Here is a 14360-nt window from a genome sequence, read left to right on the forward strand (position 1 = left end):
TTTCACCTAATTTTGAGTTACATTTCTAGCCCACCTCTTGGTGGACAAAAACTGGAAAACACAAATGGACCCAAAGGGAAACATAAAAAAAAAAAACAAAAATTTTTTTAAGAAGTTGATTATCTCAGGATTTTCCCTTTCCTTGGACCAGACTTTAGACTTTTCCTCTTTCCTTTTCCTTGCTGTTTCTCTCCTGGTGCAGATTCAACCCTTCAAAGCCTCAGGCTGCATTTGGTAAAGCAAACTTGGGCTCTGGCACTTGACCAAATGACAACGGTACAGTGTCCAGGCCCAAACGAGGACCACAGGAAGAAAAGAAATGGAAGTCTTGGGAGGAAGAGACGGACGACGGCCAGCGGAGCGGAGCCGCCCGCCCTCCCGCCTCCCGGCCGTTAACGGTCACGGCTACACCGCTTTCGGGCGCCGCGCCGCGCCGCGCCGCGCTCCCCCAGTAGGGGGCCTCCCGCGCGGCGTGCCGTGCCTGCCGCGCAGGCGCACTCGTCGCCCTCGGAGACCCTCTCCCGGCCCCACCCCAGCGCGCGCCTGCGTAGCGGAAGCGCCCGAGCGGCCGCCGTTGCCTTGGCGAGCGGGCGCTTGCGTAGGCAGGGGAAGCTCGGGGGAGAGGAACAGGAAACGGGGGCGGGACGAGGCTCCAGACGGGGCGCGCGAGGCGCGTTTCTCCCCTTCCAACACCCGCCCGCAACGGTCGCCGCTCCGCGCATGCGCAGGGGGAGCAGGCGGGCGCGCGGCGCGGCGCGGCGCGTCGTAACGGCCGCCGAGCGGAGCTGATGCTGCTGGCGATGAAGAGGAGGCGGCGGCGGAGGAGGGCAGCGCGCCTGCGCGCGTAGTGGCCGCCGCCTCCGCAGCCCGGGGGGGACCGGATCCTCCGCCCCCTGCTTCCCCCCTCGCCGCCCGCGCTCGGGACTCTGGGGCCCAAGAGGAAGCGGCGGTCGGAGGTTTGTCCGGGGCGATGGCGGCGGCACCCGCGTCCCCCCCTCCCGCGCCGTGAGGCGGCGGCGGCCCCCCCAGCCGGGCCCGGCCGCGGAGCCGTTTCCCTTCTCGTCGCGGCCTGTGGGGGCCCGGCCCTGGCCGTGCGGCGGCCTCGCCTCGCCCAGCCGGCAGGAGGCCCGCGGGGGCTCCGCGCGCGTCTTGCTGTCCGTCTTCCCCCCTCCCCCTCCCCGGCCTGGGCGCGGCTCCACGGCGGCCGCTGCGGCCCCAGGCCCCGCCGGACACCGGCGGAGACCCGCGGCGGGGTTTGGGGGGCGCCCTGGGGAAAGCGGTGAGGTGGGTGCTGCGGCCGCCCCGCCGCCCTTGGCCGGCTGCTGGCGCGGCGGAGCTGGGGAGAGCCCGGCCGGAGGAGGGGAGAGCTCCTGGCTGTCGCCGGCGCGACCAGGCCCTGGCCCCCGCTGCCCTTCCGTAGGGTTGGCCGCGGAGCCCCTTGAGGAGGGAGGAAAGGAGAGTGGAGAAACGGAGGGACGGGACAGCACKCCTGGATATCGGGAAGGGGAAGCGTGTGATTCTCCTGTAGTACTGTGCCGCGGGCTAGAGGGGAGCGCGGGGTGCGTCCTGTGGTGGGAGGGAGTAGGGCTTCCCGCGCCGAGTGCTCCTCTTCGGCACAGCGTAGCAGGGATGGCTGTAACGTGAATGTTTCTAGAGATGCCCGAAAGGGCGGAGAGGTTGTTAGTTTTTCCGGAGAACAGCGCTGCAGTGGGCACTGCTGTTTCTTATAGTTGACCACCTTATCTTGCAGATATGTTTAGATATGTGTATGTATAGTATTAGGACCCATAGTGACTTAGAGAGGAGGGAGTCAGTATGCATGGATTCGAAGATTAAAATAATTCTTGGTGAACGCTTGCAGACCAAACGTGTAGTGGAGAATTCAAGATAGTTTTGAAATCAACCATTTGCATGCCTAAGGTTTTCCCATATTTAGTGTTTCTGTTATTAAAAACACTTACTTGCTGCATTTGAAATAACTTTAATTTAGAAATAGATGTAGGTAGTGTTTAGCACCTGTATTTTTAGAGATTTTCCTGCAAAAGCATGGCTTGGTTTTTTTTGTACTACTTCATGATCAGAGTGGACCTGAATGGTATTCCCCCCTCCTTTTCAGTTTGTCAGTTTGTCTCAGAAATTCCAATGCCTACCTGCAGTAGAAATGTCTGTGAATGACTGGAGTACATTTGGGATTATTTCCACTTGAATTTTGTTAAGATGATGCAGTTAGGAGATCATTAAAATACCTTATCTATTTCTCCTAATACTGGAGAAACCAAACTAAGTAAATAATTTTCAGTATTTCAAGTGCTCAGATAAATCATGAAACCTCTCAACCTGGGTATAGATGTTGCACTTCTTATCTAATGACTTCTGAATGCAGAATAAAAAGGCCCAGTTATACAAGGTGCTGTGCAACTCTGGCGTCTTGCAGGAATAGACCAAAAGTGAGGAAAGGACTTTGCTGCTTGTTTAGTCATTTTTTAAAACTAAAWTTTGGACTTTTTTTGAGGCAAGCTTTTTAATTTTGGTCACGGGATTGTGAAATCAAACAAAACTGGTGCAAATCTTAAAATGTCTTATCCTTAATTTAGTAGCTGTTCCATTTTGAGAGTAAATGGATGTGAATAAGATACCTGTTACATGACTCTAATCTTTCAGGAAGTAATTTATGATTATTTAAACTACACTAATTATTAGCCCAATTTCTTAATTGAGAGCTGCTTGAATTTGTAGTTTAAATATTTGCTGTGAAACAGTGTGATGATGTTCAAGGGAATGATGAATGCTTCTGAATTGGGATTGAAATTGTTAAAGGAAAAAGAGACTAGCTTTGCTAACAATGTAGAGTTCAGTGAAAATATACTTGTTCTGTACATTAATGATAAATGGCTGGACCTTACTAGAGACATCCATGGCTCACTTTTTTCAAAGGTTAATTTACCAATGCAGGTCAATTATTTTTGCAAGATAGAAGTGTCCTTGGGGGTGGAAACTGTATCTATGCTCTACTTAGAAGGCCAGGTGCCAGGTTAACTTGTTGGTTTATCTAGTGCTAAATTTGTTTCTGGGCAGGTTTTTCATTTACTGTATAAATTCCTTTAAGAGCAGAAAAGCAGGGGAAAAAATAGATGCTGAGGTGTGACCAAACATGGTGTTAGCCTGGAGTCTGACACTTCTAGTCTCTAGTTTCTGGTTAGTTTCAGGAAGCTCATCTACCTTGAAGTTGTAACTCCTGTCCCATGCATAATGTGTTGAAAAACTTCATGTTTGAAGTAAAAAGTAATTTTCAAGATAAAAACAGTATAGGAATAAACTTKTCCTTTCCGATTTTTTTGAGATTTCATGTCATTGTCATGATCTCCTTCAAGTTTGTGGACTCCAGTGCTGTCAGTGATACTGAAACTGCTTCATCAATTATCTATTTCTTTTTCACTACCAAAGAGACAAATTTGATATATTAGTTGGGAATGTAGAGCTTTGAACTCCTTATTCTCTTTCGTTTCGCATCTTTGAGATCTCTTGGCTAGGTGCATTGATTTAAGTAATAGCTTTTAATTTTTCTTGGCAATTGTATACTCCTTCTTCCCACACCATGAATTTGTGTGCACGTTTTGAAAGATGTTGATTTGTAATTCAGCACAGCCTTAATACTAAACTTGGTACTTTCAATGATAGCTGGGAGAATCACTGTCTCTATACACTTGCACGCTTGTGTAGTTTGGCGTATAGTTGTTCAGTTCTTAATTCGGACATTTTATTACGTTAAAAATAGTGAATGACTCACTTCTTTAGACATGTTTTTACTTGTGATTTGTATGGAGCCGTGCTTGGATGGAAACTGGAATTTGATTAAAAGTGCACAAAAATACCATTTAGAACCTTTTATTAGTTAAAACTTGCTAAAATGAGCTGGATATTAAGCAGGCAAATAAGTCTCTCCTGTCACATAGTGTTTATTGAAGTGTTAATTTAGTTAAGTTAGTTTCAGAGGTGTTGAGATGGTTGAAGATAGGAACCTGCTTGTGGAACTTTAATGAAACTTTTGTTTCCTGTAATTTTATTGGAAGTTAGGCATCTAATMTGGTTTACTTAATGGGATCTTTAGAGGAACCTGTTTCTTTTCCCCATACCAAAATATTTAAATTAGCTAAGGAAATGCATGTCTAYGCATTTGTTCTGCCCTTATTACTTGGAAAACTAAAGTAATTTTTTTATTTAAAACATAAAAAAGCTGAAGATGACTGTAGTTCAATTCCAGATTATATTATATGCCTTTCATATTTCCCTGCTATTTGGATTGGAAATAATCGATTTTTTTATGACATAAATTTAAATATAGCACTAACACTTCCATGTATGTAGTGCAGTATGTATTTCTGTTTATAGAGTTCTCTATAAGTCTTTGTCTGACCTTAGAAGATAAGCGAATTCAAGGAAGGCAATTAATAGCACTGTCCTATAACTCATTAACATTTGATTGATTTTTGGAATGACCTATTTCAGACTTGAACTACAGTGTACCAGTGTTAAAACCACCTCATTAAAATAACTTATTMTAAAARGAATAACTACATAAAACAAAACAAAACCTTCTTATCCACTTGTCAGTGTTGATCTCCAGCTTGATAYGGAGCGACTTTGGATCACTGGCTAATGTTTTGGTTCAGTTTGCAATCCAGTACTGCTGTGGTCTTCCAACTGTTATCTACCAGCCCTACTTTTCATAGCAGTCTTTCAAGAAGTCGCCCAGAACAAGGTGGCACAAGAGATGGGTCATTCTAGGGCATAGTAGTACTGAGGGGAAAGTCTTCTTCATGGAACTTTTATTCAAGGAGTATTTTTACTCTGTTAGCATCATGTGCTGAACTGAAATTCTAACTTCAGCCGTCTGTACCTTTTCATCCATAAATGACAAATAYCTGCTTCTGTGTAGCTGTTAGAACTACAGAATACTGCTGATCTTTCCAAGTTCATAACACCATCAGTGCCACTGTTTTTCAATTAGCTGAAATCTAAGAGCTGTATGCTAACTAAGCGTAGTGTGGTGGACAATGTTAGATTGGTAGTTGTGAGAACTGAGATTCTTACAGTTCTCCTTTGGCAAGAGCGTGGCTTTGGACAATTTGCTTCTTATTTCAATAGGTCAAATTTTTTAGCCTCTAAGGCAAGAGGGATGTTGCCTTTAAAAGTTGCCTTGAACTCTTAAGGGAGAGGTCTGAGAGAGTCAGGTGGTCTTGGATGACTTTCTATGCACAAAGTGATCTCCGTACACCACTTACCTAATGTTTTGAACAAATTCACTTATCTTTGTCAAATCATTATAGAAATAACAGTAATTTAGAACAAAAATTTAGAGATTGTTGACAAATTGTTCTTCGAGGAGAATTTAGTATCATTCTAGTAGAAGGGAGTGGGATGGGAGTCCTGGCTTCTGTGACAGATATGACATTTTAAGTTCTTCAGCAAACAATTATCACTGTCAGCAAAACACAGTATAGATGTGGAAAATGAGACCTGTGTACTTAACATATGCTTGTTCCAACCTACAGAAGACCTCACTAATGCACAACATTGAAGAGTCTCTTTCAGATCAACTGTAAGCCAAGGAGACCAGCTTTGTGAATTCACAGTTCAAAGGTGGTTCATATCCACATAAATGTTCTGCAACAAGACTCCTGTCATCTCCTCTATCTTTTCTGTCACTGAGGGTCATACTCAAATGTTCCAGCTATTTATAGTAATTAATTTCACAGTTTCAACTTGTCTTCTGTTGGACAGGTCCACTTTTTCAGTTACCCACTGTCAGCCTCATGTTGACAAAACTGTCTTCACTATTACTAGCAGGTATATATCAATTTCTTCATGGAATCTTTTAGTTCTGATAGCCGTTGACTAAAACTCTATATGTTAAAGTTCTACTTTATTTCTCCTGTTCCTAAAGATTTATATTATTTAAAATTACGTCAGAATGTGAAGTTACGATATCCATGACTTCTTAAATATTACWAAGCTTTAAAAGAAGTAAAAAAAAMCAGAGCACTGGAACAGGTTGCCCAGAGAGGTTGTGAACTCTCCTCTAGAAATATTCAAAACCAGCTAGATGCAATCTTGTGCAACATGCTTTAGGTGATCCTGCTTGAGCAGGGGGTTGTACTAGATGATCTCCAGAGGTCCCTTCCAACCTCTGTGGTTCTGTCTGAACAAAGCTTAATCCCCCAGCTTGTATTCTTAAAACTGTACTCTAAGCCAGGAAAAACAATGCTGTGGATAGACCCTGGATACCAGCAGAGCCATGAGCTATTTATTTCTATGGAGCTAACGCACTTAGGAAGTCTGCATGCCTTTGTAGCCATTTAAGGTTCAGTGCAAAATCTGTCAATGGATTAGGTTGCATGTTAAGCTATTATCAGATAACCGGGATAGCAGTCAGTGAGGTAGAGATAGGATATGCATTTGGTGAAAAGAAGCTGTGACTTGAAGAAAAAAGTAATTGCTTTAGATAAGCTAGTTCCTTGAGGCACTTCTAGTTTTGTGACTTTGGTGTTTAACTGCACTTAAAACTTGAAAGTCTCTGTGAGGGCAGAAATGTCGTGCAAATAGATGTTATTGCAGGAGACAGTAGTCTTCTCTTCTTTCCTCTCCYCAAAATATTAGCAACTTTTCTGTGTTTTCTTAACTGGCTTCACCTGAACAAACTGAACACTGATGGCTTTGATTTTTGATTGTTCTCCTGTTAAACAACCAGTGAAAACTAAGAGTTTGTGTGTGTGTGTTCTTTTTGTGTGTATTTCATCACTGAAGAAGAATTAGATCAGTGACACTAACTTAGTAGTAATTAAAATGGCATTAACTAAGCATATCTGCTTTAAGTGAGTGAATTTAAAAGACAGCTGTCCTTGAGTTGTGTTACAGGCAGGGCTCYGGTGAAATAGCAAATCTTTGATGTGACTGGCAGGTGTTTCTACAGTGTTCATCTTCCACTAAATCTTGTAGTTTTGCCTGGAATTTAAAATATGTCATTTCAAATAAGACAGATTTGTGCATTCCCTGTTCTTAATGAACTACTGATAGTGACTTAGACATCAGACAGATACGTCACTGGTKGTTCCTAAATTTGAGAATGGAAAAGAACAGTGCAACACTTAATAAATCTTGAAGTATTTGATAATTGTGGTACCCTGTCCTTTATGATAGTGATTTTACTGTCAAAATTCTCCCATTCTTAATTATGTTTCTGTGTGTGTGCATGGAAGGTAAGATAATACAGGAAATGGYGTCTATTCTTAGAAGACCTTGTACTGATAACCTTAATTAGACAAAAATGTTCAGGCAATAAAAAAGTTGCTCAATATGGGAATGAAAAAAAGGTGGCTATCTTATCAATGATTGAAGGAAATATAGAGGTGAACTCAGTGGGAAAACTCGGTAAGTCTTGTAATAGGAATAAAGTCTCTTTCAAACCTTGCTGAAACTCTTCAGGGTTAGAAGCTGTGCAAATAGAATAAAATCATCTTAATTCATGGATCTAGGTCTTGATGCGAAATTGTATACAACCTCTTCTGCTTTATACTTCTTTGGAATATTTTTATTGTTTAAATATTTCTTTTTTCCACAAGGATTTTTGTGCCAGCACTTAAGTACTTAATATAGAAATAATTCTTTTAGGCAATCACTTTTAAAAAAGGGTAATTATAAAGGGGGGGGGCGAATTGGAATAAGTACTTGCTGTACTGTAAACCAATTTTRTTTTCCTGCTTTCAGTCACTCAAGTGCAGCCACTGATCACGAGATGCTACCACGAAATCTACCTCAGACTTCGCTTTTGCTCGTTCATTTGCTACGTCATTTTAAGTCTCAACAGGATCTCTGCAGACGCTCCTGAAAGTCTCTGAACAGASTGTGACATCACGTCAAAGCATGATGACCTAACAGCCGGTCAAAGTCTAAAACATTGGGTCAGCAGTCCAAGATAAACTGCCGTCTGTTAGCAGTGTCGCTTCTGAAGGCTACAGACCTCCTGCCATTTCTTCCCCCCGTTACTTCAGAAGCATTCAGCTGACCCTTTTCTGGCAGAAAGATCTTGACTTTTCTCTCTGTTCCTGGAAACATTAATGGAATACAGTCATGTCTACCCAGGACGAGAGGCAGATAAATACCGAATATGCTGTATCCTTGCTGGAGCAGTTAAAATTGTTTTATGAACAGCAGTTGCTAACTGACATAGTATTGATTGTTGAGGGCACTGAATTCCCCTGCCATAAGATGGTTCTTGCAACATGTAGCTCATATTTCAGGTAAGTATTCAAAGTGGGATTTATTAATTAAACTATGATATCTGTCTTTGAGTGTAATATTACTTAATTGATTAACAGTTAATGTGTTGCAGATCATTTTAGAGATCAGTGAAGCAAATAATAAAAATTTAAACACTAATAGCAAACATCAAAAGAATAAAATTTTCTAATATCTTGTGACTTACTCTGGATAAATATTGTACTTTTATACAAAAGTACAGAAAGAAATCACTTGATTATTAGTTTTCTTTAGGGAGTTAATTGAGTTTGAATACCATGTAGGTTTCCAATTCTTCATACTTTTTTTTTCTAGATGAAATTAATCTTTAAGTATTTGATATTCTCTTATTTTTCAAGACAGGGTAGCTAGATTTTTTTATTTACTTGGCCATGGGAGTTTCATTGTGATTACTTTATTTGAAGTGTCTTAGCACAAGCTTCTGCTAAAAGGGATTGCTGTGCAAACTCATGACTTTCTGTTCTGAATCATCTGTTTTTCTCCAGCAAAGAAAACAGAAGCTATGCTCTTGCCTGAGAGTCTTGCTGCAATGCAACAGTGCTATCTTTTTTTCCTACTAAGATGCTGTTGCAACTTTTAATTCATTAGTACCTGTTTTCCTAAATGTCCTATTTTTTTTTCCTTTTAAAAAGTTGTGTTAATGAGATCTATCCAGTGCTACTACTTTGTGCGGATAACTTCATAGTAAGCTCTAGAAAATGAGGCATCATGGATTTTCTGCAGTGATTAACCATTTCTGTTAGCATCACAGGATAATTAGTCTGCTTGCAGAGGAGGAATTTTAAAGCTTTGAAACTGGTCTTGGTGACATCCATGGATATTTTATCTTCCTAAYGCATTGTGAATTATAGCTTTACTTTCCCAAAGGTGGTTTGCAATTTCTGTTATCTTGCTGAGATGGTCTGTCCATAAAGAACACTGTTTCAAAGTGTTTTCTATATTTTGTCTACTTTCTTGTGTTAGAGTGGAACTCTTAATGCAACAAACTCTTCAAGGGTTAATTTAATATTTTCACATAAATATTTGTCACTTTTTTCCTATGTTCATTTTTTATCTCAGATGAATCTGGTACAATTTTTAGTAACAAATACCATATGATCACTAGAGAGTGATTATTGCTGGTGGCCGCCTGCAGATGACATAGTTCCAACAATCTCTACAGGAGCAGCCACTGCAAACGTGATCAGACTTAGTGTGAGTGGCTAATCATAAAGCTGGGAAGCTGTCATGAGTCCATGCAGTGTGCTGCATTAGAACATGCAGTCAGTTCTCTTATTCTTATATATTTATTATTTATGGAATGGGGTTCTGGCATTAGTTAAAAGAAGCATCAAGCTTGTAGTTTTGACATGTTCTGTTTTTCTTCCCTGCTTTGGTWTACAAAAAGATGTTCAGTTTCCTAAATTTAGCTTTATTATGAAAAATTGATAGCCCTGAAGGAGACTTCGAGAAGGGTGGAGGGAGAATATTTCCTAGACTGATCCAGCATTGTGTATGAATATGGACAGCTTACCTTTTGTCTTTGTACTTGAACACTGTGCTAGCAGCAGCTCAGCTCTGGCACGTGCTGCTCAGCTGTGTGTAAGTGTGCAGTACAGCCAGATTCTGTAACAGCTCCCCCTTACTTTCTGTGAAGAGGAGAATCTCTCCGTGTACTTGTACTGTCTTGCTCACCTTCAGAAAGCCGCCTGGCAAGTTGAGACAAGATACTTTCTCGGCCAGTCAGTGGCTCCTCCTAAAATGCCCTCGTCCTGAGTAAAGGAACTTAAAAGAATGCAGGGAGATAGGGCACTACTTAATTTTATCAGATGTTTTATGGTATGGCTTTTTTGAGGGAATGTATCCCCATGTCCCATTCGCCTGTTAATTACAGGCAGGACTACAGGGAGCACCCACTATCYCTTCTAAGTTCTCTCCTACCTGTTTTCCTCAATAAATAAATAAATAATTTCAATATAATTGTTAATATTAAATTTGAATGCATATAAAACTCTTAAAATGAATTTCATCCATTTGAAAGAAAATGTCAAGTACCTGATTTACAGTATCAGAATCCAGTTAGTTCCTAATTGTCTTGTGATTAGAAAGCAGAACCTGTGCTAAGTATACAAAGTATTCAAAAAACCTTTTTTAAAGTTGCCTTTCTACTTTTCAGAAAGATGTAATAAGGATATTTAAGGATTCTTTCAGAGCAAGTCAGAAACTTTTTTCTGACACTGATTTTGTCTAGAAACTTGAACTTTACTGCATATGGTTACAAATGATGTATAAGAAATGCTTGCTGTAGTGTTAGGGCTTGCCCCTCTTTCTGGGCAGGCTTTTGCCTTTGTTTAGAGCATGCCTTTTGATTAAAAACTAAACTTTTAGATGCATAAATTAGCTTCTTTTAAATCTTGAGATCTGTCTGCRTATGTCTAAGCAGTGTTTTCTGGAGGATATCTCTTCCCTCATATCATTACCTAATGTAGCAAAGTTTGAAATTTCAATCATTACAGTTCTCTCCTGATTAATATAACATAGTATGCATAAATATAAAATACTCCTACCAAAGGCACTAACGATAATTCTCAAATGTTCTATACAAGTGCAATTCTAAATACTAGATGGAAGCCTAAGGCAAATATTCAACTCCTGTAAATACACAAGCACAGAAGAATATTTATCTTTTAGAGTGAAATCACTGAAGACCTAGAGATAATAAAGAAACTATTTAAGATTGCAGTGTTTATTATTGGTCCTTGTGTTAATTATGTATATGTCTCTTCAGAGCCATGTTCATGAGTGGGCTGAGCGAAAGTAAGCAAACACATGTACATCTGAGGAATGTGGATGCAGCCACCTTACAAACTATAATAACTTATGCATACACGGGTAACTTGGCAATAAGTGACAGCACGGTAGAACAGCTTTATGAAACTGCCTGCTTCTTACAGGTAGGAATGTTTATTTTGAGTGTGAAATAACTGCTTCTACTCTCTAAACTATTTTTTATTTAATTTCTTGAACACTCCTTTCTGTTTAGTCGTTTCAAAATACTCTTGTTCAGTTTGCTCAGTAGTGTGGATGGCACTTGCTTGGCAGATATATTTTGTGCACACGTCCCTCCTGACTTTAAGGTCCCTTTGGAGGGTGGAAGTGAAACAGTGCACTTCTAACATCTAGATAATTATTTTCTCAAAGGGACATCATCATGAGATGCACTTAATCTGTATGAATCAGTTAAGTCACTCCTGGTTTTTTGTGTATGCGTAGTATTCCAGGCTTAAACTTAGTTGTTTACTTCTAAGTGTGAGTATTTTTACCTACTGCTGGTAAGTGTAGGAATAGATTGTATGCAGTAATACTTAATGTGTTTTTCCTTTGTGTTATTATAGGTAGAAGATGTGCTACAACGATGTAGAGAATACTTAATTAAAAAAATTAATGCAGAAAATTGCGTGCGTCTGTTAAGTTTTGCTGATCTCTTCAGCTGTGAAGAGTTGAAACAGAGTGCTAAAAGAATGGTAGAGCACAAATTCACAGCTGTGTACCACCAAGAAGCTTTCATGCAACTGTCTCATGATCTACTGATAGATATTTTAAGCAGTGACAATTTAAATGTGGAAAAGGAGGAGACAGTTCGTGAAGCTGCTATGTTATGGCTGGAATACAACACAGAATCACGATCACAGTATTTGTCCTCTGTTCTTAGCCAAATTCGAATTGATGCACTTTCAGAAGTAACACAGAGAGCCTGGTTTCAAGGTTTACCGCCTAATGATAAATCAGTGGTGGTGCAAGGACTGTACAAATCTATGCCCAAGTTTTTCAAGCCCAGACTTGGTATGACAAAAGAGGAGATGATGATATTCATTGAAGCTGCTGCTGAAAACCCTGGTAGTCTTTATTCTTCTGTCTGTTACAGCCCACAGGCAGAAAAAGTTTACAAACTCTGCAACCCTCCTGCTGATTTGCATAAGGTTGGAACGCTTGTAACTCCTGATAATGATATCTATATAGCAGGTGGGCAAGTTCCTCTGAAAAACACAAAAACCAATCACAGTAAAAGCAGCAAACTCCAGGCTGCGTTCAGAACTGTGAATTGCTTTTACTGGTTTGATGCACAGCAAAACACCTGGTTTCCAAAGACACCAATGCTCTTCGTTCGTATAAAGCCATCCCTGGTCTGCTGTGAAGGTTACATCTATGCAATTGGAGGAGACAGCGTAGGTGGAGAACTCAACAGGAGAACTGTGGAAAGATACGATACTGAAAAAGATGAATGGACCATGGTAAGCCCGTTGCCATGTGCGTGGCAATGGAGCACAGCAGTAGCAGTTCACAACTGCATTTATGTAATGGCACACAACTTGATGTACTGTTACTTTCCCAGGTCAGATGCTTGGGTAGAAATGGCTATGAGACAAACAAGTAGATGTTTTGCTTCGGCTGCCGCTTTTGGTGATAAAATATTCTATATTGGAGGATTGCATATCGCCAGCAATTCCGGTATAAGACTCCCAAGTAGTACTGTAGATGGGTCTTCCGTAACTGTGGAAATCTATGATGTGAATAAAAATGAATGGAGAATGGCGGCTAATATCCCTGCCAAGCGGTATTCTGACCCCTGTGTTAGAGCTGTTGTCATCTCCAATTCTTTATGCGTCTTTATACGAGAAACCCACATGAACGAGAGAGCAAAGTATGCCACCTATCAATATGACCTGGAACTTGATCGCTGGTTTCTCAGACAGCATATATCAGAACGCGTGCTGTGGGACTTGGGGAAAGACTTCCGGTGCACTGTAGGAAAGCTGTATCCATCTTGCCTTGAAGAGTCCCCGTGGAAACCTCCAACGTATCTCTTTTCACCAGATGGAGCTGATGAATTTGAGCTGGATGGGGAGATGGTTACTTTACCACCTGTATAGCTCCCGAATTAGACTGCGCAACCAGTTCTTTACCCCGAAAGAAATAGTCGTGAAAGAACAGGTCTGGAAATAGAAGTGTTAAACCTGTCCTTCATGAGTTGTATTTTTATGCCCTACCTAACATTTGCAGCCATTCAGTATAAATCAGTGAAATGAGCAGATATGCTTCCGTAATCTGAAATACTATTATCTGATAATTGAGAAATATATGTATATCACAAGCTTAAGCATCTGACTTGTCTAAAGAATTAATTTCTAGTTCTATGAAGTCTCAGTTCAGCAAATTAGCTTCAGAAAAGTAGTTACTGTTTCTAGGATGATATGTCACAACTGTTTTGAAAGTATCTTCCAGTTATATTTGAACTACTTCTGGATATCCTACTTAAGTGCTAGTTATGTAATTGTCAGTGTGGCCTAATTAATGGACTGTGCTGCACTCAATACTAATATCCACGTTGGTATAGCAATGCCATTAAAAGAATAAGAAACAAATCCCATGGATCTACCTGTGGTAGGAAGGGTAGATCTTCCATTGTATGGTAACATGCAGGGCAAAATGACTGCAGGTTCAGTCAAGCTGTATTACTAGGTGCATGTATTCTATTTTCACTAACTTATACCTGTCTATTTAGAATACAGGTCTTCCAAGCAGCTGGTAGTTTACCAGGTGTGGACTTAAGTTGCTGGGCTTGCAATAGGAGTTGTCAGCCCTCATAGTGCGGGTCTATGTGGAGCTTTAATCAGTAAATGTCTCCACGTTCTGTATTACAGTAACATTGGCTCATGTATATTACTTCCTGCTGCTGATGTATTTTTCCATTGTAAAACAAAGTTTTAGTGTGGATTAACCAGGTCTTTATTTTCTGTTAATTTAATAACAAGCATTACTGTAGTGTGATTGTGTATAGATATCCCTTAGCTATCAGGTTTTTCTTTTTTTACTTTTTTTTGGGGGGAGCAAACTGTTCAGGAATATCCTGTGCTCTGTGTGCAGGAGAGCAGATGAGTAGTGCTGCTCTGGCATTAATCCCAGGAACCACTAGCAGTAGTGGGGCGCCGCCAATCTAACATGAACACAGGTGCTTCATGACAAACCTTACTAGCATGTTCAGCTGCATCATGTTCTGGCACTGT

At 40.9% G+C, this 14360-nt stretch overlaps 1 protein-coding gene across 2 annotated transcripts; it reads left to right on the forward strand.

The window, feature by feature from the left end:
• The first annotated feature begins 624 nt into the window (after positions 1-624).
• Positions 625-13456, forward strand: KBTBD2 (kelch repeat and BTB domain containing 2). 2 transcript variants are annotated; one of them, XM_085303836.1, is made up of 4 exons: positions 625-956; positions 7765-8297; positions 11084-11249; positions 11691-13456. In XM_085303836.1, exons 2-4 carry the CDS (start codon positions 8128-8130, stop codon positions 13224-13226), a joined length of 1872 nt encoding a protein of 623 aa, XP_085159962.1. In that variant the 5' UTR covers positions 625-956; positions 7765-8127; the 3' UTR covers positions 13227-13456. The 2 variants fall into 2 exon arrangements, with proteins under 2 accessions (XP_085159962.1, XP_085159972.1); XM_085303846.1 differs by lacking the exon at positions 625-956 and adding an exon at positions 4368-5847.
• The last annotated feature ends 904 nt before the right edge of the window (positions 13457-14360 follow it).

The sequence above is a fragment of the Rhea americana genome, unplaced genomic scaffold (assembly GCF_003343005.1).
Source record: "Rhea americana isolate MKP2758 unplaced genomic scaffold, rheAme1 scaffold_100, whole genome shotgun sequence".
Taxonomy (NCBI): Eukaryota; Metazoa; Chordata; class Aves; order Rheiformes; family Rheidae; genus Rhea; species Rhea americana.